General features: G+C 42.4%; 1 protein-coding gene across 11 annotated transcripts in view; it reads left to right on the top strand.

Moving 5' to 3' along the window:
- Positions 1–26,869, top strand: part of LOC139368711 (oxysterol-binding protein-related protein 2-like) — a 37,983-nt gene that overhangs the window by 2,555 nt on the left and 8,559 nt on the right. The window contains exons 2-10 of one of the 11 annotated variants that reach the window (XM_071107988.1): positions 11,479–11,571; positions 12,897–13,084; positions 18,914–19,037; positions 19,431–19,506; positions 19,677–19,811; positions 20,442–20,539; positions 21,455–21,637; positions 23,587–23,694; positions 24,890–24,979. In XM_071107988.1, the coding sequence (XP_070964089.1) occupies positions 13,048–13,084; positions 18,914–19,037; positions 19,431–19,506; positions 19,677–19,811; positions 20,442–20,539; positions 21,455–21,637; positions 23,587–23,694; positions 24,890–24,979 (851 nt within the window). In that variant the 5' untranslated portion in view covers positions 11,479–11,571; positions 12,897–13,047. The other 10 variants (XM_071107986.1, XM_071107985.1, XM_071107984.1 and 7 more) reach the window with 10 other exon arrangements.

The following is a 26,869-nucleotide window of genomic DNA, read 5'->3' on the forward strand; positions in this document are numbered from 1 at the left end:
CGGGGGGTGCAGTTGCTGTACCAAGCAGTGATACAGCCTGACAGAATGCCCTCAATTGTGCATCTGTAAAAGTCTGAGGATTTTAGGTGCCAAGCCAAATTTCTTCTGCCTCCTGAGGTTGAAGAGGCACTGTTGCGCCTTCTTCACAAAACTGTCTGTGTGGGTGGACCACTTCAGTTTGTCAGTGATGTGTGAGGAACTTGAAGCTTTTCACCTTCTCCACCGTGGCCCCGTTTGTGGATAGGTGGGTGTTCCCTCTGCTGTTTCCTGAAGTCCACGATCAGCTTTATTAACTCGGTGTGTTTTTTCTATCCTGTAAAAAGTATGATTTACTTTTCTACCAGTTGTCCTTTTCCAAGTTTGACTCATCGCTTACACTATAAGTCACTCCCATTCTCAATCATCACCATGTAGATTCATTTTTGTAGACACTCACGCTAACCTTTCCATCACTAAAGCTGTCAATGGCATTTATTCAGAGATTTGCGGCGAAGGATTGAAAGCCAGGCCTTTCTCTTGATTTCAGTCATTATGCCTAGTCTAGCCTATTGATTGACTGCTTTCTTATTTTTGGTTTTCTGCTATGGGCCTTGTGATGGCTGTTTCAATTCCAATTTGAGGCTGTGATAGTAGAAGTCAACCATAATTCTAAAGAGAGTAGACCACTTTCTGCATTTTGAGTATATGTTTAAAAGGCATTGTTACATGTTGGACAGGTTTAGGGTATGTAATGGGCGATTCATGCCAGCGGGTGCGGAAAGTATTTTTGGTATCTGATTCTTCTGGCAGTTCTCACATAGAAACTTCATTGGAAGGAAGGATGTTTGACATGCTTTTTACAAAATGTTTTTAGAAAATCATGAAAAGTGGCCATTTTAGGCCCTTTTTAGCCCTAGACACTCCCGTAAGACCTTATGATCCGTGAACCATACATGATACAGACATCTTTGTCATTATACTCCAAAATATGGAGCATGTCTATATGCTGAAATACACATTTGGACAAATGTATTAAAAATTAAAAATAGGAATATCTCAACTACTCTTTTAGATTTAGTACATTTTAATCCATTGTTTGGAACGAAATACTCTATAAGTGCGTACAATTTCCAGAGTGGGCTCTACTAATTTTGAAGTTCTGATAAACGTTATGACACCACCAACACACTGTAATGGTAAATGGATTCCAAAGCAGCTCCCTCTGCTGGTGATTTCCTGAAAGTGCAATCCTAAAGGAGGGCTGTGATTGGTCATTGAGCTACAACTTATCATTCATTATAAGTACCAGAGTTCAATGTCTTAAAATAAGCTAAATTAAAAATGATCGTTTTGAGTTATTGATATTAAAGGCCCACCTCAGAGGAAGTTGCCACACCGATTTCGAGTAATTCCTGTCGTAGACCAGAAATTCTCATTTAGATTCCACCTCAAACGGACACAGACTGCTAATACATACATATTCAGGGTGGAAACATTGTGGTGATTTCCAAGTGTAGCAGAGAAATAACAACAAATAGTGCATTGACTGACAAATGCCCGTGTAACTAGATAGGATGCTAACCAAAGCCAGCTAATGAAAGTTATGTGAGCACCATTTCAGTTAAGACAGCCATACTGTACTAGCCTACCTGTTGAAATGAATGTCAGCTTAACCATGCCTATATGAGCTGTTGAGGGTTGATAATTCCAGTGAAACCGTGTCGGATTTCAGACGTCATTAATATTTGGATATGTATACTAGAGGTCGACCGATTAATCGGAATGGCCGATTAATTAGGGCTGATTTCAAGTTTTCATAACAATCGGAAATCTGTATTTTTGGGTGCCGATTTAAAAATAAATATATATTATTTTTTATTTATTATTTTATTTATTTTACACCTTTTTATTTAATCTTTATTTAACTAGGCAAGTCAGTTAAGAACACATTCTTATTTTCAATGACGGCCTAGGAACGGTGGGTTAACTGCCTCGTTCAGGGGCAGAAAGACATATTTTCACATTGTCAGCTCGGGGAACCAATCTTGCAACCTTACAGTTAACTAGTCCAACGCAATAACGACCTGCCTCTCTCTCGTTGCACTCCACAAGGAGACTGCCTGTTACGCAAATGCAGTAAGCCAAGGTAAGTTGCTAGCTAGCATTAAACTTATCTTATGAAAACAATCAATCATAATAGCGTTTCAAACTTCACTCGCTCTGAGCCTTGGAGTGGTTGTTCCCCTTGCTCTGCATGGGTAACGCTGCTTCAATGTGGTGGCTGTTGTCGTTGTGTTGCTGGTTCGAGCCCAGGGAGGAGCGTGGAGAGGGACGGAGGCTATACTGTTACACTGGCAATACTAAAGTGACTATAAGAACATCCAATAGTCAAAGGTTAATGAAATACAAATGGTGTAGAGGGAAATAGTCCTATAATAACTACAACCTAAAACTTCTTACCTGGGAATATTGAAGACTCATGTTAAAAGGAACCACCAGCTTTCATATGCTCTCATGTTCTGAGCAAGGAACTGAAACGTTAGCTTTCTTACATAGCACATATTGCACTTTTACGTTCTTCTCCAACACTTGATGTATTATTATATTAAGTTAAAATAAGTGTTAATTCAGTATTGTTGTAATTTTTTAAATCGGTATCGGCTTTTTTGGTCCTTCAATAATTGGTATCGGCGTTGAAAAATCATAATCGATCGACCTCTAATGCATACAGACATGATCAAATACCTATATTCATAGTTCTCTCTGTTATTTCAAATCAAAGTTTATTTGTCACGTGCGCCCAATACAAGTAGACCTTAATGCTTACTTACAGGCTGTAACCAATAGTGCAGAGAAAAAAAGTGTGTGTGTAGGTAAGTAAAGAAATAAAACAACAGTAAAAAGACATTTGAAAATAAGAGTAGCAAGGCTATATACAGACACTGGTTAGTCAGGCTTATTGAGGTAGTATGTACATGTAGGTATGGTTAAAGTGACTTTGCATATATGATGAACAGAGAGTAGCAGTAGCGTAAAAAGAGGGGCTGGTGGATGGTGGGACACTATGCAGATGTTTGGGCCAATTGAGGTAGTATGTACATGAATGAATAGTTAAAGTGACTATGCATTTAAAATAAACGGAGAGAAACAGCAGCGTAAAAGAGGGGTTGGGGGGTGGCACACAATGCAAATAGTCCGGGTAACCATTCAGTAGTCCTAGACTTGGCACTCCGGTACCGCTTGCCATGCGGTAGTAGAGAGAACCGTCTGTGGCTGAGGTTTTTGACAATTTTTAGGGCCTTCCTCTGACACCGCCTGGTGTAGAGGTCCTGGATGGCAGGCAGCTTTGCCCCAGTGATGTACTGGGCCGTACGCACTACCCTCTGAAGTGCTTTGCGGCCGGAGGCCGAGTAATTGCCGTACCAGGCAGTGATGCAACCGGTCATGCTCTTGATGTTGCAGCTGTAGAACCTTTTGTGGATCTCAGGACCCATGCCAAATCTTTTTAGTTTCCTGAGGTGGAATAGGCTTTGTCGTGCCCTCTTCACGACTGTCTTGGTGTGTTTGGACCATTCTAATTTGAAGCTCTCAACCTGCTCCACTACAGCCCCGTCGATGAGAATGGGGACGTGCTCGGTGCGCTTTTTCCTGTAGTCCACAATCATCTCCTTGGTCTTGGTTACGTTGAGGGATAGGTTGTTATTCTGGCACCACCCGGCCAGGTCTCTGACCTCCCTATAGGCGGTCTCGTCATTGTCGGTTGTGTCGTCAGCAAACTTAATGATGGTGTTGGAGTCGTGCCTGGCCATGCAGTCGTGGGTGAACAGGGAGTACAGGAGGGGACTGAGCACGCACCCCTGGGGAGCTCCAGTGTTGAGGATCAGCGTGGCAGATGTGTTGCTACCTACCCTCACCACCTGGGGGCAGCCCGTCAGGAAGTCCAGGATCCAGTTGCAGAGGGAGGTGTTTAGTCCCAGGTTCCTTCGCTTAGTGATGAGCTTTGAGGGTACTATGGTGTTGAATGCTGAGCTGTAGTCAATGAACAGGATTCTCACATAGGTGTTCCTTTTGTCCAGGTGGGAAAGGGCAGTTTGGAGTGCAATAGAGAGTGCATCATCTGTGGATCTGTTTGGGCGGTATGCAAATTGGAGTGGGTCTAGGGTTCCTGGGATAATGGTGTTGATGTGAGCTACCAGCCTTTCAAAGCACTTCATGGCTACAGACGAGAGTGCCACGGGTCTGTAGTCATTTAGGCAGGTTGCCTTTGTGTTATTGAGCACAGGTACTATGGTGGTCTGCTTGAGGCATGTTGGTATTGCAGACTCAATCAGGGGAATGTCGAAAATGTCAGTGAAGACACCTGCCAGTTGGTCAGCACATGCCCGGAGCACACGTCCTGGTAATCCATCTGGCCCCGCAGCCTTGTGAATGTTGACCGGTTTAAAGGTCTTACTCACGTCGGCTACGGAGAGTGTGATCACACAGTCATCCGGAACAGCTGATACTCTCCTGCATGCCTCAGTGTTGCTTGCCTCGAAGCGAGCATAGAAGTGATTTAGCTCGTCTGATAGGCTAGTGTCACTGGGCAGCTCGCGGCTGTGCTTCCCTTTGTAGTCTGTAATAGCTTGCAAGCCCTGCCACATCCGACGAGCGTCGGAGCCGGTGTAGTATGATTCAATCTGTATTGACGCTTTGCCTGTTTGATGGTTCGTCGCAGGGCATAGCGGGATTTCTTGTAAGCTTCCGGGTTAGAGTCCCGCACCTTGAAAACGGCAGCTCTACCCTTTAGCTCAGTGCGAATGTTGCCTGTAATCCATGGCTTCTGGTTGGGGTATGTACGCACAGTCACTGTGGGGACGACATTCTCAATGCACTTATTGATAAAGCCAGTGAATGATGTGGTGTATTCCTCAATGTCATCGGAAGAATCCCGGAACATGTTCCAGTCTGTGATGGCTAAACAGTCCTGTAGTTTAGCATCTGCTTCTGGTGCTTCCTGGTTAAATTTTTGCTTGTAAGCAGGAATCAGGAGGATAGAGTTGTGGTCGAGTTTACCAAATGGAGGGCGAGGGAGAGCTCTGTACCCATCTCTGTGTGTGGAGTACAGGTGATCTAGAATTTTTTTTCTCCCTCTGGTTGCACATTTAACATGTTGATAGAGATTTAGTTGAACTGATTTAAGTTTCCCTGCATTAAAGTCTCTGGCCACTAGGAACGTCGCCTCTGGGTGAGTGGTTTCCTGTTTGCTTATTTCCTTATACAACTGGCTGAGTGAGGTCTTAGTGCCGGCATCTGTCTGTGGTGGTAAATAAAGGTATAGCTGACAACTCTCTAGGCAAGTAGTGTGGCCTGCAATTTATCATAATATACTCTACTTCAGGCGAGCAAAATCTAGAGACTTCCTTAGATTTCATGCACCAACTGTTGTTTACAAATATGCACAGACCCCCCCCCCCCCCCCCCCCTGCTCTTACCGGAGTGTTCTGCTCTATCCTGCCGGTGCAGCGTGTATCCCGCTAGCTGATTATCCATGTCTTCATTCAGCCACGTTTCTGTGAAACATAGGATATTACAGTTTTTGATGTCCCGTTGGTAGGATATTCGTGATCGTACCTCGTCTAGTTTATTATCCAATGATTGCACGCTGGCGAGTAATATTGACGGTAACGGCAGCTTTCCTAGTTGTCTTCTGCGGGTCCGGATGAGGTATCCGGCTCTTCTTCCTCTGCGTTGCTTCCTTTTGCGAATAATTGGGATGTCTGTCCTGTGGGGTGTTTGGAGAATATCGTGTGAGTCCTACTTGCTGCTGTTGTTGAAAAAATCTTTGTCTATCCCGAGGTGAGTGATCGCTGTCCTGATATCTAGAAGCTCTTTGTCTAATCTGAGGTGAGTGATCGCTGTCCTGCTATCCAGAAGCTCTTTTCTGCTGTAAGATACAGTTGCAGAAACATTATGTACAAAATAATTTACAAATATTGCGGGGAAAAAACACAATAGCACAATTGGTTAGGAGACCGTAAAACGGAGGCCATCTCCTCCGGCGCCATTATGTCCATGGTAGCTTCATGTTGCTAATGTTTAGTATACTCAGTGTGTTTAGTATACTCAGTGCATTATCTAAATTGCAGCCAAGAATCCGTCGTAGAAATAGGTAGAATATAAGCTCCGGTAATATGGATGGCCTAACTATTGAACGGTTTGGAGTGTGCGTTGAAGTAATGGAAGGGTTCGATACTGCTACCAAAAGAGTCACCAAGCCTGAAAACTTTGCCGTGGTATAGTTTCGGTATCCATGGCCAAGCAGCCATACACAAAGGCCTTTCCTGTTTCAGCATGGCAATGCCCCCGTGCACAAAGCGAGGTCCAAACAGGAATGGTTTTTGAGATTGGTGTGGAAGAACTTGACTGGCCTGCAAAGAGCCCTGACTTCAACTCCATCAAACACCTTTTGGATGAATTGGAAAGATTCTGTGAGTCAGACCTAATCGCCCAACATCAGTGCCCAACCTTTGACTATTGGATGTTCTTATAGGCACTTTAGTATTGCCACTGTAACATTATAGCTTCCGTCCCCCTCCTCGCTCCTACCTGGGCTCGTCAATGTGTTCCTGGTTCAACAGCCAACCTCGAAGCAGCGTTACCCATGCAGAGCAAGGGGAACAACCACTCCAAGTCTCAGAGGGAGTGAAGTTTGAAACGCTATTAGCGCGCACCCCGCTAACTAGCTAGCCATTTCACATCGGTGAAATCTCGGGAGTTGATAGGCTTGAAGTCATAAACAGCTGCTGTCAAACGCAAGAAAGTGTTGTTTGAATGAATGCTTACGAGCCTGTTGGTGCCTACCATCGCTCAGTCAGACTGCTCTGTCAAATCATAGACTTAGTTATAACATGATAACACACAGAAATATGAACCTTAGGTCATTAATATGGCCGAATCAGGAAACTATCATCTCGAAAACAAGACGTTTATTCTTTCAGTGAAATACGGAACCGTTCCGTATTTTATCTAACGGGTGGCATCCATAAGTCTAAATATACCTGTTACATTGCACAACCTTCAATGTTATGTCATAAAATTCTGGCAAATTAGGTGGCCCAAACTGTTGCATATACACTGACTCTGCGTGCAATGAACGCAAGAGAAGTGACACAATTTCACCTGGTTAATATCGCCTGCTAACCTGGATTTCTTTTAACTAAATATGCAGGTTTAAAAATATATACTTCTGTGTATTGATTTTAAGAAAGGCATTGATGTTTATGGTTAGGTACACATTGGCGCAACGATACGCACCGCATCGATTATAGGACACGCTAGATAAACTAGTAATATCATCAACCATGTGTAGTTAACTAATTGATTGTTTTTTAAAAGAAGATAACTTTAAAGCTAACTAGCAATTTACCTTGGCTTACTGCATTCACGTAACAGGCAGTCTCCTCGTGGAGTGCAATGTAATCAGGTGGTTAGAGTGCTGGACTAGTTAACTGTAAGGTTGCAAGATTGAATCCCCCGAGCTGACAAAAATACAGATTTCCGATTGTTATGAAAACTTGAAATCGGCCCTAATTAATCAGCCATTCCGATGAATTGGTCGACCTCTAATCCAGAGCATCCCAAACATGTTCAATGGGTGACATGTCTGGTGAGTATGCAGGCCATGGAAGAAGTGGGACATTTTCGTCTTCCTTTGCTTCCATGCTGCTTCATGCTGAAACATGAGGTGATGGCAGCGGATGCATGGCAATGGGCCTTAAGATCTCGTCATGGTATCTCTGTGCATTCAAATTGCCATCAATAAAATGCAATTGTGTTCATTGTCCGTAGCTTATGCCAGCTAATACAATAACCCACCGCCAAAAATGGAGCACTCTGTTCACAACATTTACATCAGCAAACTGCTCACCCACACGACGCTATACACTCTGTCTGCCATCTGCCTGGTACAGTTAAACCGGGATTAATCCGTAAAGAGCACACTTCTCCACTGCATTTGCCCACTCAAGTCGGTTACGACCCCGAACTCCAAGACCCTGGTGAGGACAACGAACATGCAGATGAGCCTCCCTGAGATGGTTTCTGACAGTTTGTGCAGAAATTCGCGCATGGTTACATGGTCTGCGCTTGTGAGGCCGGTTGGAAGTACTGCCAAATTCTCTAAAATTACGTTGGAAGCGGCTTATGCTAGAGAAATGATGATTGAATTCGCTGCAACAACTCTGGTCGGCATTCCTGCAGTCAGCATGCCAATTGTACAGTCCCTCAACTTGAGATATCGATATCTGGGGCATTGTGTTGTGACACTGCACATTTTTGAGTGGCCTTTTATTGTCCCCCAGCACAAGGTGCACCTGTGTAATGATCATGCTGTTTAATCAGCTTCTTGATATGCACTTCTGTCAGGTGGATGGATTATCAATGGAGAAATGCTCACGCTAGCTTTACACACTCACACACACACGCGCACACACTCTCCAGGCTTTGTGTTCTCTCTTAATGGGGCTCCTGGGTGTGTTGGTCCCATTTGTTATTTTGCTCTCAGCTAACCCCTAAGAAGCCACTCTGCTTGCCAAATGGGATTCTATTCAATTTTCTCAGGTCGTTGCTGTAGCTACCATTCCTCAAAGTCCATGTCCTCACAGGCACACAGGTATGTGTGTGTGTGCCAAATTTCAATGTGTGTTTGTGTGTGTCTGTGCCTCTCGCATGGTGACAGCTCTCCATGGCTGAGGCTCTCTTCCCTTTCTCTCTCTCTCGTCTCTGACTTCCGCTGGTTTTGGATGTTGTTTACCAACCACACAGGACCGTACTAGGAGAAGCATAGAGAATTTGAATGGCATAATGGGTTGGCAACGGCTCTATCTCCATTATTACTGTCTACAGCTGTAGCCTCAGACAATCTGCCTGATGGGTTGCTAGTCTCTCATTAGCCTGTCAAGTGTTCTTCCCACGTCCTTTAAGGAGTCAGTTATCTGAATCTGTCAGTTAGGTTGTGTTGCTCTTGTTGGTTTAAGTGACAATTTTGCTCATGGCAGTCAAGGCTTCGGATGTGTGTATTGTAGTTGCACCTGTCGTGTCCGAAGGAAAGCAATCGGTTGGACCTTAGACTGTGTTGATCAAATGACAGTTTGGACCTTATATTTGTGTCCCATTTAGGTAAATGATGGTTAGGCCTATTTGTTCTCATGACTGTTAATAAGAGATTTGGGCTGCCAACTGTATGAAATGTTCAATCAGTAAGATGGCCAAACAAATGTAGAGTAACAACAGTTGAGTTGTGTGTAAGTTACCTTAAGAAACTCCTACCTTAAGAAAGCTCCTCCCCTGTTGACCCAGTCTCTAGCCACCAGACTGGCTGTAGCGTTATCCTCTGGGTCATACTGTGCTCTTTTTCATCGCACTAAATAGACTTATGAGTGAGCGAGTAGTTAGTGTGTGATAACGTATTGTTTACCTATGATGCATATGGCATGATATGGTGCCATGTCTCTAACACTTACGTAATCCTTAATGAGAGGTCGATGGAGTGAGTGTGACATGACCTGAGAGATGGTAACAGCCAACCAGATGGCTCACACGGGGAACTGGGGGAGAGCAAGGTCTCATATGTTCAGATATGAGTAGGTCTCTACTGTTGTCTGTTACTGATGCCTCTGTCTGCTGATGGACTTAGAGTTACGCCAACAGCCTAGGGAACTTTCAAAGGCCAAGGATGGGGTCAGCAGTGGGAGGTCATAGTTGCTCCTCAAGCATTTTATCTAATTATTGGTCAATGTCTGCTTTCTTAAGCCATAGGCCTACTTCAACTCTCCTCACCCCTTAGTTCTAGCATAGATAGGCAAAACCATAATCATCGATTCATTTGACACATGATGAATGCATTAAAGTGTCATAAAAGTTGCCTAAACACTTTCTTGTGTGAGGTGACTAGTGTTGAAGAAACGTCTACTTTTTCGATCCTAGAATATGAAAAACGGTTTGGTACTTCTGTCAAATGTCTGGCGTCGTCTACTGATTGAGTGTACCGTTCCTGCTCCCCTTAGTCATTGCCAGCTCTAGCCTGTCCTGAGGAACCACTGCACTCACTGGGAGTATGGGCTGTATGCTACACAGAAGTTAACACACTTAAATAATGCATGTACAATATTTTATAACTGTCCATTACAGGCTACAAGTCTTCACATTGCAAGAAGATACCGGTAGCTTCCAGCTTTGTGGGCTAACTTTCCGTGCTAGCTTACAGCTGAAGCTAACATCAATTCACTACCCGAGTACCGTGTTTGTCATAATATGCAAACCATAATGCAAAATATTGCTAATTTCAAATCTGATTGTCCCAAAAAACATTAGTCATTCACTTTGTCTCCCCCGCCTCACGTCTCTCCCAGTCAAGATCATCTTTGCTCAAGCCTTGAATGGACTCTGTGTGTGAATGACATATTGGGTCTTAAAGAGACAGCGCACACTTTTATAAAAGAAGAGATTGCTTCATCTATGCAAATGTTGTGGATCAGTGGTGACTCGGCTAATTAATGCTCCAGATAATTTACTGATTAATTACTGGAATAATTAATTGATCTGATTTTGTTTGATTCATTTGGTTATCCTATCCAAATCTGAGGCACCATTTTTAAGGTTTCAATATAGAGAAACCCTTGACTGAACTTATCACTAGTCCTCATTAACTGTTATAATGTTAGTAACATCAACAATATACAGGGCATTCAGAAAGTATTAAGACCCCTTGACTTGTTCCACATTGTTACCTTACAGCCTTATTTTAAAATGGATTAAATAAAATGTTTTCCTTATCAATCTACACACAATATCCCATAATGACAAAGCAAAAGCAGCTTTTTAGAAATCTTTGCAAATGTCAAAAAAAAATAAACATACCTTATTTACATAAGTAATCAGACCCTTTGCTATGGGACTTGAAATTGAGCTCAGGTGCATCCTGTTTCCATTGGTCATCCATGAGATGTTTCTACAACTTGATTGGAGTCCACATGTGATAAATTCAATTGATTGGACATGATTTGGAAAGGCACACTCCTGTCTATATAAGGTCCCACAGTTGACAATGCATGTCAGAGCAAAAACCAAGCCTTGAGGTTGAAATTATTTTCCGTGGAGCTCCAAGACAGGATTGTGACGAGGCACAGATCTGAGGAAGGGTACCAATACATTTCCGCAGCATTGAAGGTCCCCAAGAACACAGTGGCCTCCATTCTTAAATGGAAGATGTTTGGAACCACCAATGCTCTTGCTAGAGCTGGCCTCCCGGCCAAACTGAGCAATCAGGGGAGAAGGGCCTTGGTCAGGAACCATACCTACTGTGAAGCATGGTGGGGGCAGCATCATGCTGTGGGGCTGTTTTTCAACGGCAGGGACTGGGAGACTAGTCAGGATTGAGGGAAAGATGAACGGAGCAAAGTACAGAGAGATCCTTGATGAAAACCTGCCCCAGACTAACTTTTCTCTTTTTGTCCTTAGTCTTTACTTACCCAGTATCAGTAACGCCTCAAACACATTCACTGGTGAACTTTGGACTGTACCACGATCGCTAAGCGAGGAGGAGACCTGTTGGTGAGTAAGCCCTATGTATTCAGTTCCACACAGAGGATTGGTCACATCTAAAAATAGCTTTATTATGGAGTATTGTGAGTAGATAAGTGGGAAAAAAAACAATTGAATCAATTTTAGAATAAGGCTGTAACCTAACAAAATGTGGAAAAAGTCAAGGGATCTGTATAGTTTCCAAGGTAGCCTATACTGGTAGGAATCCACATACCGGTATGGATTTTATAATACCGTCTGTGTCCATACGATGCTAAATGAAGGAAGTTCTACAAATTGTACTACTTCACTGTCAGTTTTGTCCTAGTTTGTTTATGTATAAAACAAATCAGAATGGAAAAATGCCATTTAAAGCCACTTAGAATGTATGTGTTGCCATCCTAGGGTCATGCACTACTCATGAAACATAATTTAGAACTTTTATTATTCAAAAACATAAAATACTGTCAGATACCACTATACAGTCAACAGTGAAAAACATTGATATATTTGGGCTAGAGCGCCCAGTCCCGAGGGGGGGGGGGGGGGGGTGTATTTTATTAACTTTTAATATGGAACTTAGATGTGACCAATCCTCTGTGCAGAACTGGATACATAGGGCTTATACACCAACCGGTCTCCTCGCTTATCGATTGTGGTACAGTCCAAAGTTCACTAGTGAGTTTGTTTGAGGCGTTCCTGGTACTGGGTATGTAAAGACTAAGGACACAAATAGAGAAGTCAGTCAGTCAGTCAGTCAGTCACCCTCCCTAGTCGTCCTACACCCAGAAAAACCTCCTAGACCACAGGCTAGGTCTGAATAGGGAGACTAACAGACAGCAGAACAGCAGGTAAGGCTAACGCACACAGAGAGAAAGTTCAGGATCAGATTAACACCAGACTGACAGACAGACTGACACAACAAATGGCAGCCATTTTGCTCCTGTGTTTGGTTATGTAATTTGAGCACTGTTTGTTTGGGCTCAGTGGACCATACAGGCCACCACTCACTGGGTCCACTCCAAACCAGAAACCACAGCTACTAGACTAGAGGGACAGCAAGGAGAAGAGTTCATATAGTCTACTGGTAGATGAGTGAATGAGTGTGTTGTGAAATTAATAGGAGTTTCATGGACAGATTGCCTAGTTGTATTGTTGTTGTTGATGTGTGATCGTTAATGGTGGTCTGTCTGGGTCATATTCATTCGACACAAAATGGAAGAAAACGGACTGAAACAGGGAGGGACTACCTGGACTTGTCTAATTAGAACTGCTCGTTTTTGGTTTCCGTTGCAAAACATTACGCTACAGTGTGCATTAATGAATACAACCCTGACCTGATTGTCTTTGTCCAGCAGGTTTGCTGTGTGAGCTGCTGCCTGTCCTGACGTGGAGGAGGAGGCATTTGAAGTGCCAGTGACCAGTGAGGCTCACTAGAGGGACCATGCTTTAGAGACTCACCTCTCTCTCCGCTAGCACCTGGAGGTCTGACTTTGACCCTGTACAATGAACAACGATGACGAGTTCTACGATGCAGTCACAGGTGGGTGTCCCTGTCTGCACGGGCGGCGGGCCTAGATAATAGAATTACTTACAAGAACTTCAAATGTTACCACATAGTTGTAGGAGAATAGAAGACACACACAGAGACAGAGCATTGACAGTGACTTAAGTTATTTATCATCACTCTTGTCATGGTCACGTTCAGCAGGTTCAAAATGGGAGTTTTTAAAACAGGAAGGGCTACCAGGAAATGTTCATTTTTCTTTTTCGCTAAATTCTCAAATACATTGTCTCCTGTTTATACCTACTGAACATGACCTTGTTGTGGTCTTGACATTTAATGTCTCTTGCCATTTTGGACTGTTGCGCTTGACACTGTTATGGGCAGGACTCAGGAGTTAGAGATGTGTCTTTTGTACTTTAGCTCACACAGTGGCCCAGTGCCACACAGTATACAGTAACCTTAGCAGTCGAACTGATAGCTTCAATAATGCAGCGAAGCACCGCCGCAACGCATGATATTTTACAGCCAAGGCTCCAGCAGACGCAAACTCCTTTGTCGGCTACTTTTGTTCCGTGCACGTGTGCGATTGGCTGGGGAACAACGTGTATGCGCTGGTGGCTCCTTAGCTCTGTGGAGAAACAAACTTGCGGAGGTGTGTGTGCATGTGCGTGCGAGGGGATGAAAGGATGGACAAAGGGAGAGCCTGCTGAACGTGAGGTGAACTGCAGATCACACAGTGTCATCAAGTTATTCTTATGAATCCCAGATCAGATTTCTTTGGGTGTTTCGGGTTGACCTATCTAATTATTTATTAGTTAATTATTTATAGCAAATAAATGCTTAGCTCAGAGTCGGTGTATGTTGTGTCAATTTGTATCACGTCATAGTGCATTAGTTCTGTGGCCCCCTCCCATGTAGTCATTCCTTTCACCTGTAGCCTAATTGTAAGACTGTCAAATGTCAGACTGTTTACTTACTTGTTATTATACAGCGCATTCGGAAAGTATTCAGACCCCTTCACTTTTTCCACATTTGATTACGTTCCAGCCTTATTCTAAAATGGATTAAATACATTTTTTTCCTCAAATCTACACACAATAACCCATAATGAAAAATGTATAAAAAACTAAACATGTATCTTAATTACATAAGTATTCAGACCCTTTGCCATGAGACTCGAAATTGAGGTAGGGACACCCTGTTTCCATTGATAATCCTTGATGTTTCTACAACTTAATTGGAGTCCACCTGTGGTAAATTCAATTGATTGGACATGATTTGAAAAGGCACACACCTGTCTATATAAGGTCCCACAGTTGACAGCGTGTCAGAGCAAAAACCAAGCCTTGAGGTTGAAAGAATTGTCCTAGGAGCTCTGAAACAGGATTGAGTCGAGGCACAGATCTGGGGAAGGGTACGAAAACATGTCTGCAGCATTGAAGGTCCTTAAGAACACAGTGGCCTCTTAGAGCTTGCCGCCCGGCCAAACCGAGCCATTGGGGGAGAATGGCCTTGGCCAGGGAGGTGACCAAGAACCTGACTCTTCCACAGAGATGAGACCGCCATCTCTGCAGCACTCCACCAATCAGGCCTTTATGGTAGCGTGGCCAGACAGAAGCCACTCCTCAGCAAAAGGCACATGACGGCACACTTGGAGTTTGCCAAAAGGCACCTAAAGGACTCTCCGACCATGAGAAACAGGATTCTCTGGTTTGATGAAACCAAGATTGAACTCTTTGGCCTGAATGCCAAGCGTCACGTCTGGAGGAAACCTGGCACCATCTCTACGGTGAAGCGTGGTGGCAGCATCATGCTGTGTGGATGTTTTTCAGCTAGTCCGGATCGAAGGAAAACTGAACGGCGCAAAGTACAGAGAGGTCATTGATCAAACCTGCTCCAAAGCGCTCAGGACCTCCGACTGGGGCGAAGGTTCACTTTCCAACGGGACATCAATCCTAAGCATACAGCCAAGACAACGCATATAAATGAATGGAACAAGGACTTAAAAAGAACTGTTGGCTCAAGATGGAGGGAAAATTGGAGCATAACTAATGGAATTACAGTTAACGAAAATGTACTTAATACAGTAACTAGTGTATAATAAATTCTATACAACTGTCAAAATGCACATTCTACAACACAATGGCAGTCGTGTGTTAAGTGTAAAACTAACAATGATTCAATAATCCATGCTTTCCGGGAATGCTGTAAAGTGATGACTGCTTTGCACACTCTTGGCATTCTCTCAACCAGCTTCATGAGGTAGTCACCTGGAATGCATTTCAATTAACAGGTGTGCCTTGTTAAAAATTAATTTGTGGAATTTCTTTCCTTAATGCGTTTGAGCCAATCAGTTGTGTTGTGACAAGGTAGGGTTGGTATACAGAAGATCTATTTGGTAATAGACAAAGTCCATATTATGGCAAGAACAACTCAAATAAGCAAAGAGAAACGCCAGTCCATCATTAATTTAAGACATGAAGGTCAGTCATTCCGGAACATTTTCAAGAACTTTGAAAGTTTCTTCAAGTGCAGTCGCAAAAACCATCAAGCGCTATTATGAAACTGGCTCTCATGAGGACCTCCACAGGAAAAGAAGACCCAGAGTGACCCCTCTGCTGCAGAGGATAAGGTCATTAGAGTTACCAGTCTTAGAAATTGCAGCCCATTAATCGTTAATACCATGGAAAAATCAAATAATTATTTTTATTTTTAATAGCATGGCGACCGATAATTTAAAAAAAATGGTACAACGTAAGGCCATGTGGCAAACAATAATGCAGGACTAGGATGGGAGGTGTGAGCCATGCGTGTCTGGGCAGAGGAGATGTAGTTGGGTTTTGTGTGTGTCTGTAGTTGTTGTTGTGTGTGTGTTTTTGGTGTGAAGAAAATAAAAAATATATATATATTTTTTAAAGTAATTATAAAATATATTAGGTAACCTTGTCAGGCTAGGTGAGTTATGTAATGTAAATATCCATTTCCCTAAAACTGTTGAAAATAATTGTTTGACCAAATACAATACTATTTCTCTGTAAACAAATTTAACAAGACTTTCAGCATGCTTATAGAGAGGCACTCAACATGTACTGCACTGAAACAATTACTAATGATTGGTTGAAAGAAATTGATACGAAGATTGTGGGAGCTCGACTGTTAGATTTCAGTGCAGCTTTTTGATATTATTGTCCGTAACCTGTTGAAAAAACATATGTTATGGCTTTGCAACCACCAACATATCGTGAATTCGGAGCTATTGTATTTATCCAATAGAACACCAGAGGGGTTTCTTTTATATAATCTTTTCTAATGTTTAACATGTGAAGTGTGGTGTACCGCAGAGCAGCTCTGTGTGTCCATGTATACTCATTATTCAACCCTATGTGTCAGCAACCACAGCTAGTGAAATCACTGCAACCCTAAACAAAGAGTTGCAGTCCGTTTTAGAATGGGTGGCCAGTAATTGACCGGTCCTGAACATCTCTAAAACTAAGAGCATTCTAGACCTGAGCGTAATATGGTAATGAATGGTGTGGCTGTTAAGCAAGTTGAGGAAACTAAGTAATTTAGTTTACCATCTAAGGCAACACCATCATGGTCAAAACATGTTGATTCAATGGTTGTAAAGATGGGGAGAGGTCTGTCTGGTGATAAAGAGAGGCTTTTCTTTTTTGACACCACACTCCATAAAGCAAGTCCTGCAGGCTCTAGTTTTATCTTGATTATTGTCTTGTCATATGGGAAACTGCTGCCAAGAAGGATCTAGTTAAGCTGCACCGGCCCCAGAACAGAGCGGAATATTGTGCTATTCATCAGTGATATCAATACTAGTCTCTCTTGGCTAAGCATTGATGAAAGACTGAATGCATCACTTCTTGTTTTTATAAGAAACATTGTGTTTAAAAAAATCCTAATTGTTTGCAGAGTCAACTTACACACAGCACTGACACACACTTACCCCACCAGACATGCCACCAGGGGTCTTTTCACAGTCCCCAGGTCCAGAACAAATTAAAGGAAACATACAGTATTATACAGACCCATGATTGAATGGAACTCCCTTCCATCTTATATAGCACAAGTGAACCGCAAACCTGGTTTCAAAAAACAAATAAAACAACACTTATGTGCTCGAGCATTGCAAAATAAATGTACACACGTTATTCAATAATTTAATCCAAACTTGCACGTCTCAACAAGCTTCTGTGTAGCCAGGCGCTAAAATATAACTTGGTTCTATTTTTGATGCTTGACGCACTGCAAGTCCCGCCTCTCCCATCCCTTATTGGTTTTTAGGAGCATATACCCATGTGGGTGAGAAAGACGAACTGGGGTCCACACTCCAGTCCAGTTGGTGGTGGTAATGCACCTTTTAAAGTTGGTTGCCAACTGCCATATAAAGTCAGAAGAAGAAATTACTAGAAACTGACAAGGTTTCCCCTTTTATCTGTGGAATAATTGTCGGAGTAGAGAACATACGATTTTGTGTAACTCAAAATGGGTCCGAATTCTACAAAGATCCAGAAAAAAAGGAGATGTGCATTTCAGGTAAAATAACAACCCAATATTTAGCTAGCAACTAGCTGGGCATTAATGTTTCATGTGTTTCGACCTGTCCCTAAATTAATCTAGTTGGTTCAGTTTGATTTGATATTTCAACCTGTGTGTCCTGATCGCGTCTGGTGTGGATGTACAAAACCAACATGCGCGCTCGTGCCCGGTCTAGTCAACATGTCACTCACTATAAGGTGCTTTTTTTGAGCTCTCCTAGCCTTGCCATTGAGGAACTGAAGCAAACACACTCATCGTTTTTTGTTTGGAACACAGCCCTCCGTCCCCACCGTCATACAATTACTGTTGTTTACACAATCCAAAAACGTTTATAAATGTATAAATCGCAATCTGGGTCAGGTGGGCGTAATTTGAAAGCTTATTCTATTGCCAACATATGTTATATGTTATAAAATAGGATCTTAGTGTTCTGCTTTCAAACTGCACTTCAGACAAATTGTAATTTATGTGCGCATAGAATGGAGTTGTGTTCCATGGCATATTTTTGTCACAATACTACAAAACAGTCTTATTCTATTCAGGACTACCCAGGTTAGGCATGCCATCCTTGAAACTGGTTAAAACATAGCGATCATAAATGTTGATACTGTAAATGACATGAGTCTTCAAATATAGAAATGTGAAGTGCACATTTGGGACTAGTGATTTGATTGTGTAACATCGAAGCTGTATTTATTATAATCCCCAATGTGTCATCTTTCAGAACACATAGTCTCCTTTCAATTTACAGCATTTCCCTCCGATAACAAATTAGCAAAAGTTGCCCAATTAGCGGGAGGGATGGGGTCATCTCGTGTGCTCAAGTTTAGAATGGCTGTCAGTCAAAACCCATACAGCGCTGTGAAGTGGATAACCTGAGCTCTGACAGGTATAGCATGTTACTGTATATCCACTACGTTCAAATTTAGGCATTTATCAATGACGAAATCTGCCATTTTCAACCTGTATACGGGATGACGGGCTGAGAGTGGAGAGGCTACCAAACATGTAATCAGATGGTTATCGTCTACAACATCACTATGTCATCAGAGGGTGATTACCTAAGGGCTAGTAAGGCAAGGTCAAAGATCACAAATAGAGCTAGATAAAGCTACAAGAATAATATACTTGTTGGACATAGCCATCAGTCTTGCGTGTTTTCACGGTAATCAATCACTGTTAAGTTTGTCAATGTCCTGACATCTGTGTTAGCTATCCTGCTACAGATGCACGTGCATCACTCAACATGACTGATGGTAAACTTAAAATGGCTCTATAGCCTTTCCCTAATTTGTGTGTGTTTGTCTGTGTTAGGCCTGGACTCTGATGAGTCGTATGAAGGCACGTCGGAGGCCAGTTTTAAAGATGCCGTGGTGTATGATGGCACCCAGAGGAATAATGGTTCCTTGCCACAGGAGAACGGAATCAGGAAACACAGGTACGCTAAGATTCCTGTTGTGTCCTCCTCTCCAGGTCTTCTCTTTCTCTCCATCCATCTCTTTTTCTTTTCGATCTCTCTCGCACTCTTTCTCACACTATCGTAATCTCTCTTTCTGACTCTGTGTTGCTCTCCCTCTACTGCCTCCCTCTCTTTCTCTCACATTCTTAATAGCTTTAACCCTGCTAGAAGACTGGCCAGTCCACATGCTCCATTTATCTCTAACCCAGTCAGCCAGCCAGTCAGTATATAATAGCATCCAACAGGTCAGCCTACAATTACATACTTTAGTAGTGATAGTCATCATGGTGATACTCACCTTCTCTGATTCTCTACAAGACACTAATATGTTGTCTTTGTGTGTTTTGTCTGTCTTATCCTTAAATCTTTCAGGACAACACTACCCGCCCCAATGTTTTCCAGAAACAACTTCAGTGTGTGGGGCATTCTAAAGAAATGCATTGGACTGGTAAGGGCTACAGACCATATCTAAAGAATCACTTCATGATCACACATCTATTTATAGACTATGACATTCTCTAGGTTTCTACACTAAAGAGTTTGAATTCATCCCACTTCTGTGAAGGTATTTGACATTCTAATCTTGCTGCTTTTCTCTGTGTGTGTGCGCATGTGTAGGAGCTGTCCAAGATCACCATGCCCATTGTGTTCAACGAGCCCCTGAGCTTCCTCCAGCGGATCACTGAGTACATGGAGCACACCTACCTCATCAACAAAGCCTGCTCGCTGTCTGACTCCATAGAGCGCATGCAGGTGAGAGCATACACACAACGTAACAACAAAGCCTGCTCGCTGTCTCACTCCATAGAGCGCATGCAGGTGAGAGCATACACACACTGTAACAACAAAGCCTGCTCGCTGTCTCACTCCATAGAGCGCATGCAGGTGAGAGCATACACACACTGTAACAACAAAGCCTGCTCGCTGTCTCACTCCATAGAGCACATGCAGGTGAGAGCATACACACACCGTAACAACAAAGCCTGCTCGCTGTCTCACTCCATAGAGCGCATGCAGGTGAGAGCATACACACACCGTAACAACAAAGCCTGCTCGCTGTCTGACTCCATAGAGCGCATGCAGGTGAGAGCATACACACACCGTAACAACAAAGCCTGCTCGCTGTCTCACTCCATAGAGCGCATGCAGGTGAGAGCATACACACACCGTAACAACAAAGCCTGCTCGCTGTCTCACTCCATAGAGCGCATGCAGGTGAGAGCATACACACACCGTAACAACAAAGCCTGCTCGCTGTCTCACTCCATAGAGCGCATGCAGGTGAGAGCATACACACACCGTAACAACAAAGGAAGCTTCCGGTAACCCAGTTGGATGACTAAACAGTAAGAGACAGTGAATCCTCCCCTCGTGTCTTCCCAGGCGGTAGCTGCTTTTGCCGTGTCGGCCGTAGCGTCACAGTGGGACAGAACTGGAAAGCCCTTCAACCCTCTGCTAGGAGAGACCTACGAGCTGACACGGTGAGGGGGCAGGACTGCAACACTTCCATACCTAGTTGCATAGAGAGGTGTTGTAAAAAGCTGTGTAGCTCTGGACTGTTCCTCCCTGTCTCTGACTAGACTGCACACTGTATTGGTCTTCAAGCCTTTAATAGGACATCTTTACCTGCTTTCACCCATGAATTTAACAATAATACTTACACTACCATTCAGAAGTTTGCGGTCACTTAGAAATGTCCTTGTTTTTGAAAGAAAAGCACTTTTTTTGTGTCGTCCATTTAAAATAACACCAAATTGATCCAAAATACAGTGTAGACATTGTTAATGTTGTAAATAACTATTATAGCTGGAAAATGCAGCTTTTTAATGGAATATCTACATTTATCACCAACCATCACTCCTGTGTTCTAATGTCATGTTGTGTTAGCTAATCCAAGTTACTCAACTAGTCTAAAGAAGGACAGTTTTATTGCTTCTTTAATCAACAACAGTTTTCAGCTGTGCTAACATAATTGCAAAATGGTTTTCTAAAGATCAATTAGACTTTTGAAATGATAAACTTGGATTAGCTAACACTACATGCCATTGGAACACAGGAGTGATGGTTGCTGATAATGGGCCTCTGTATGGCTATATAGATATTCCATAAAAAATCAGCCGTTTCCAGCTACAATCATCACTAACAACATTAACCATGTCTACACTGTATTTCTGATCAATTTGATGTTATTTTAATGGACTTTTTTGTTGTTGCTTTTTTTTCCAAAAAAGGACATTTCTAAGTATATGTTCCTCTGTTGACCTTATTTTCAATGTGCTATGATAAGTCTGTATTTTTTCCTCCTGCCCTGCCTATATTATTTTTCTTCCCCTCTCTTTCTCATCCTCCTTTTCTCTTTTCTCTCTCCTCTCTCTCGCTCTCTCTCTCTCCCCTAGAGAGGACCATGGCTACAGGCTGATCTCGGAGCAGGTCAGCCACCACCCCCCCATCAGTGCCTTCCATGCTGAAAGCCTAGTCGGGGACTTCGTCTTCCACGGCTCCATCTACCCCAAACTAAAGTTTTGGGGCAAGAGTGTGGAGGCTGAGCCTAAGGGAACCATCACACTAGAACTCCTCAAGTGAGTCAAATCAATCTAATCAAATGTTATTTATCACATGTGCCGAATACAACAGGTGTAGACTTTACCGTGAAATGCTTACTTAACCTCTCTGGTACAAGTGGGACAACAGCCAGTGAAATTGCAGGGCGCCAAATTCAAAACAACAGAAATCCCAAAATTAAAATTCCTCAAACATACAAGTATTATCCACCATTGGCTTGTAAATCCAACCACAGTGTCCGATTTCAAAAAGGCTTTACTGCGAAAGCACACCATGCGATTATGTTAGGTCAGCACCTAGTCACAAAAAACCATACAGCCATTTTCCAGCCAAGGAGAGGGCTCACAAGTCAGAAATAGTGATTAAATTAATCACTAACCTTTGATCTTAATCAGATAACACTCATAGGAATTCATGTTACACAATACATGTATGTTTTGTTTGATAAAGTTCATATTTATATCCAAAAATCTCAGTTCACATTGGCGCGTTAAGTTCAGAAATGCATTGTCTCAAACAAACATCCGGTGAAAGTGCAGAGAGGCACATCAAATTACAGAAATACTCATCATAAACATTGATACGCGATACAAGTGTTAAACATACGAATAAAGATAAACTTCTCCTTAATGCAACCGCTGTGTCTGATTTCAAAAAGGCTTTACGCAGAAAGCACACTTTGCGATTATGTTAGGTCAGCACCTAGCCACAGAAACCCATACAGCCATTTTCCAGCCAAGGAGAGTGTCACAAAAGTCAGAAATAGCATTAAAATGAATCACTTACCTTTGAGGGTCTTCATCTGGTGGCACTCCCAGGTCTCCATGTTAGACAAATGTTTGTTTTGTTCGATAATGTCCCTCTGTATGACCAAAAACCTCCTTTTTGTTTGCGCGTTTTGTCCAGTAATCCAAATGCTTAAGGCGCGTGCACTAAGTCCAGACGAAAAGTTTTAAAAAGTACAATAAAAGTTAGTAGAAACATGCCAAACGATGTTTAAAATCAGTCCTCTGGTTGTTTTTGTCATAAATAATCAATAATATTTAAACCGGACAAAAGCTTCGTCGATAGGAAAGTAGAAACAAGAAAGGTGCGTTCCCGATCAGACGCATGGCTGGTGAATGGAAATTTCCACAATTTTTACTTTTCAGAGTAAAAGCCTGAAACAATGCCTAAAGACTGGCCACATGTAGAGGAAGCCACAGAGCTCGTGAACTGGGTCCTAAGTCTTTGTATGGTGGATAGGCTTTCAATGGAAAAACAGGCTTTCAATGGAAAAACAGCCTTTCAAAATAATAGTACTTCCTGGTTGGATTTTCCTCGGGTTTTCGCCTGCCATATCAGATCTGTTATACTCAGACATTATTTTAACAGGTTTGGAAACTTTAATGTTTTCTATCCAATTCTACTAATTATATGCATATCCTATCTTCTGGGCCTGAGTAGCAAGCAGTTTAATTTGGTCATGCTTTTCATCCAAAATTCCAAATGCTGCCCCCTACCTTAGTGAAGTTAAGTGCCCTTTTCCAACAATGCAGAGTTAAAAAGAACAAAAAATGTTCCTTATTAAAAATAAGAAAAAAATTTATTAAAAAAATAAGGCTATATACAAGGACTACCAGTACCGAGTGAATGTGCAGGAGTATGAGGTAGAGGTAATATGTACATGTACCTGTAAGTATGGTTAAAAGTGACTAGGCATTCAGGATAGATGATAAACAGTAGCAGCAGCGTATATGAGTGTGTGTGTAGCGTCTATGCATGTGCGTGTGAGCGTATGTAGTGTTTGTGTGAGTGTATGTAGTGAGCGTATGTAGTGAGTGTCAGGTGCAGTATGTGTAGGTAGAGTCCAGTGAGTGTGCACAGCCAATGCAAATAGTCCGGATAACCATTTGATTAACTGTTCAGCAAACGTGTGTGTGAGAATCCATTGTACTGAGGCTTTGTTTGCTCCCCTTCTCCCCAGGCATGGTGAGGTCTATACATGGACCAACCCTTTCTGCTGTGTACACAATGTCATCCTGGGTAAACTGTGGATCGAGCAGTATGGCACTGTGGAGATCCTCAACCACAGGTGAATATAGGAATGGCTATTTTGTTTACCTTAGTTTACCTTCAATTCTTGGTTTGGAAGCTTATAAATGTGTTAATATCCACTACTTTCAGTAGAACAGACATAGGGGCAAATCCTAACTTCCACTTCAATACAATGTTCACTTAATCATACATTAATGTCAATGGGTTAAGTCTTGTTCTCACTGGCAGTTTGAAGTGACTCAGATCCAATTTTTTTGCGTTTCCTTTTCGAATCTGATCTTTTTCCTGCAGACTGAATAACCAATAAACACACGGAATCAGATATTCTCAAGTCAAATTCAAACCACATTCATAGGTGATGTTAAATCCGATACAAATTTGATTCCTGGTCATGTTTATTTTTATTTAATTTTACCTTTATTTAACTAGGCAAGTCAGTTAAGAACAAATTCTTATTTTCAATGACGGCCTAGGAACAGTGGGCGACAGATTTGTACCATGTCAGCTTGGGGATGTGACATGTCTGAATGGTTAAATCTGATTTATTGACCCTTAAGTGTTTTTTAGACTTATTTGGCATATCTTGTTACTTGCTAGCTACTCTGTTGACAGTTTGATAAAAACATGATGTGGTAGCTAACTAGCTTATTAATTCTTTACAAACAAATGAGTGAATATGCTAGCAAGCTGAACAGCTAGCTAGCTAGTTGACTCTTGTGGTTAGAAAAAAATGACTAATTTTGAAGTTGAAAGTTGGAGCCTCTTATACTTTTGAGGCTTAAAGTGTTTATACACTGATTTCGAACAGTCAAAGCAACTGGGAAACTTCTATGGTAGGTGTTGTTGTCACCTTCGCTTGCAACACAAGAACTGCTGAGCAAGAGGAAACCCGAGAACCACCACCAGTCAGCCTTCACCACTGTACACACACCCCCGTCATTACCATGACAACTAGCGTAACCATGTCAGCAAATGACTACAGTCTGAGCATACCGAAATCCCCCTTGGTCACTTGTAACTTGCTGTTTGGACAGTCAGTATCCCAAAACGGATTTGAAAAAAAAACTGATTTGAGCATTAAGGTCTGCGTTGTGAACAAAGCTTAAGTGAAAATGTGACTTTAGTGGTAGTTAAGATTTGCCCCTGAAGACAGTACTTGAGCCATAATGGTCTGGAAATGAATGATTGTTTCTTTTCTCCTCATTCTTCTGGTCACTGTCTGTCCTGAGCAGTACTGGTGATAAGTGTGTGCTGAACTTCAAGCCATGTGGCATGTTTGAGAAGGAGCTACACAGAGTAGAGGGCTACATTCAGGATAAGAGGTACAGAATGTGGAAGTATTGGCACTCTGATACACCACCTATGGCTTACTTCTCTGGTCCTGAATTCACTGGTCCAGTTGAAGTGTTTTTGTGACACACTGCAACAAAAGTATTTACAACGGAAAACATAATATGTGTTCTTATTGGGCAGAGTTGATCAGGGTCACACAGTTTTTCTGGGTAGTCTTAAACAAACCTACTTTGAAACAAAGGTATACACCTTACACATGATTATGGGCTTACAAAACAGAAGACACTATGTCATATATACAGTGGTTCTTCCTTTAAAAGTTTTGAGCTTATGCGCGACCGTTTGTGGTAGATGGTGGCAGATAAATTGTGATAAATTGCATCATTCTGGCAACAATGGCTGACACTTAAATAACGTGCCATAGAATTCTGCGGCACCCCCAAGCTGTGCTGCAGTACGCCACAACTTTTAAAGTCACAATATTAAGTTTGAGTCACAATATTATTTGAGTCACAATATTAATCTTTATATACATCACAAAAGACTGAAATATAACATAACTGTTTATTCAAATCAAATGTGCTGAACACAACAGGACCTTACCGTGAAATGCTTACTTACAAGCCCTTAACCAACAATGCAGTTCAAGAAATAGAGTTAAGAGAAGATTGACTAAATTATTTTTATTTTATTTTTATTTAACCTTTATTTAACCAGGTAGGCTAGTTGAGAACAAGTTCTCATTTGCAACTGCGACCTGACCAAGATAAAGCGTAGCAATTCGACACATACAACAACACAGAGTTACACATGGAATAAACAAAACATACAGTCAATAATACAGTAGAACAAAAGAAAACAAAAAGTATATTTACAGTGACTGCAAATGAGGTAAGTTAAGGAAATAAATAGGCCATGGTGGCGAAGTAATTACAATATAGCAATTAAACACTGGAATGGTAGATCGGCAGAAGATGAATGTGCAAGTAGAGATACTGGGGTTCAAAGGAGCAAGATAAATAAATATATACAGTATGGGGATGAGGTAGGTAGATAGCCCATCTGTAAACAGCCCATCTATGTACAGGTGCAGTGATCTGTGAGCTGCTCTGACAGCTGGTGCTTAAAGCTAGTGAGGGAGATGTGAGTCTCCAGCTTCAGAGATTTTTGCAGTTCATTCCAGACATGGGCAGCAGAGAACTGGAAGGAAAGACGACCAAAGGAGGAATTGGCTTTGGGGGTGACCAGTGAGATATACCTGCTGGAGCACGTGCTACGAGTGGGTGCTGCTATGGTGACCAGTGAGCTGAGATAAGGCGGGGCGTTACCTAGCAGAGACTTGTACATAACCTGTAGCCAGTGGGTTTGGCGACGAGTATGAAGCGAGGGCCAACCAACGAGAGCGTACAGGTCGCAATGGTGGGTAGTGTATGGGGCGTTGGTGACAAAACGGATGGCACTGTGATAGACTGCATCCAGTTTGTAGAGTGTTGGAGGCTATTTCATAGATGACATCACCGAAGTCGAGGATCGGTAGGATGGTCAGTTTTACGAGGGTATGTTTGGCAAAATGAGTGAAAGATGCTTTGTTGCAATATAGGTAGCCGATTCTAGATGTAATTTTGGATTGGAGATGCTTAATGTGAGTCTGGAAGGAGAGTTTACAGTCTAACCAGACACCCAGGTATTTGTAGGTGTCCACGTATTCTAAGTCAGAGCCGTCCAGAGTAGTGATGCTGGACGGACGAGCAGGTGCGGGCAGTGATCGATTGAATAGCATGCATTTAGTTTTACTTGCGTTTAAGAGCAGTTGGAGGCCACGGAAGGAGAGTCGTATGGCATTGAAGCTCATCTGGAGGTTAGTTAACACAGTGTCCAAAGAGGGGCCAGAAGTATACAGAATGGTGTCGTCTGCGTAG

Source organism: Oncorhynchus clarkii, chromosome 16 (assembly GCF_045791955.1).
Source record: "Oncorhynchus clarkii lewisi isolate Uvic-CL-2024 chromosome 16, UVic_Ocla_1.0, whole genome shotgun sequence".
NCBI classification, from domain to species: domain Eukaryota; kingdom Metazoa; phylum Chordata; class Actinopteri; order Salmoniformes; family Salmonidae; genus Oncorhynchus; species Oncorhynchus clarkii.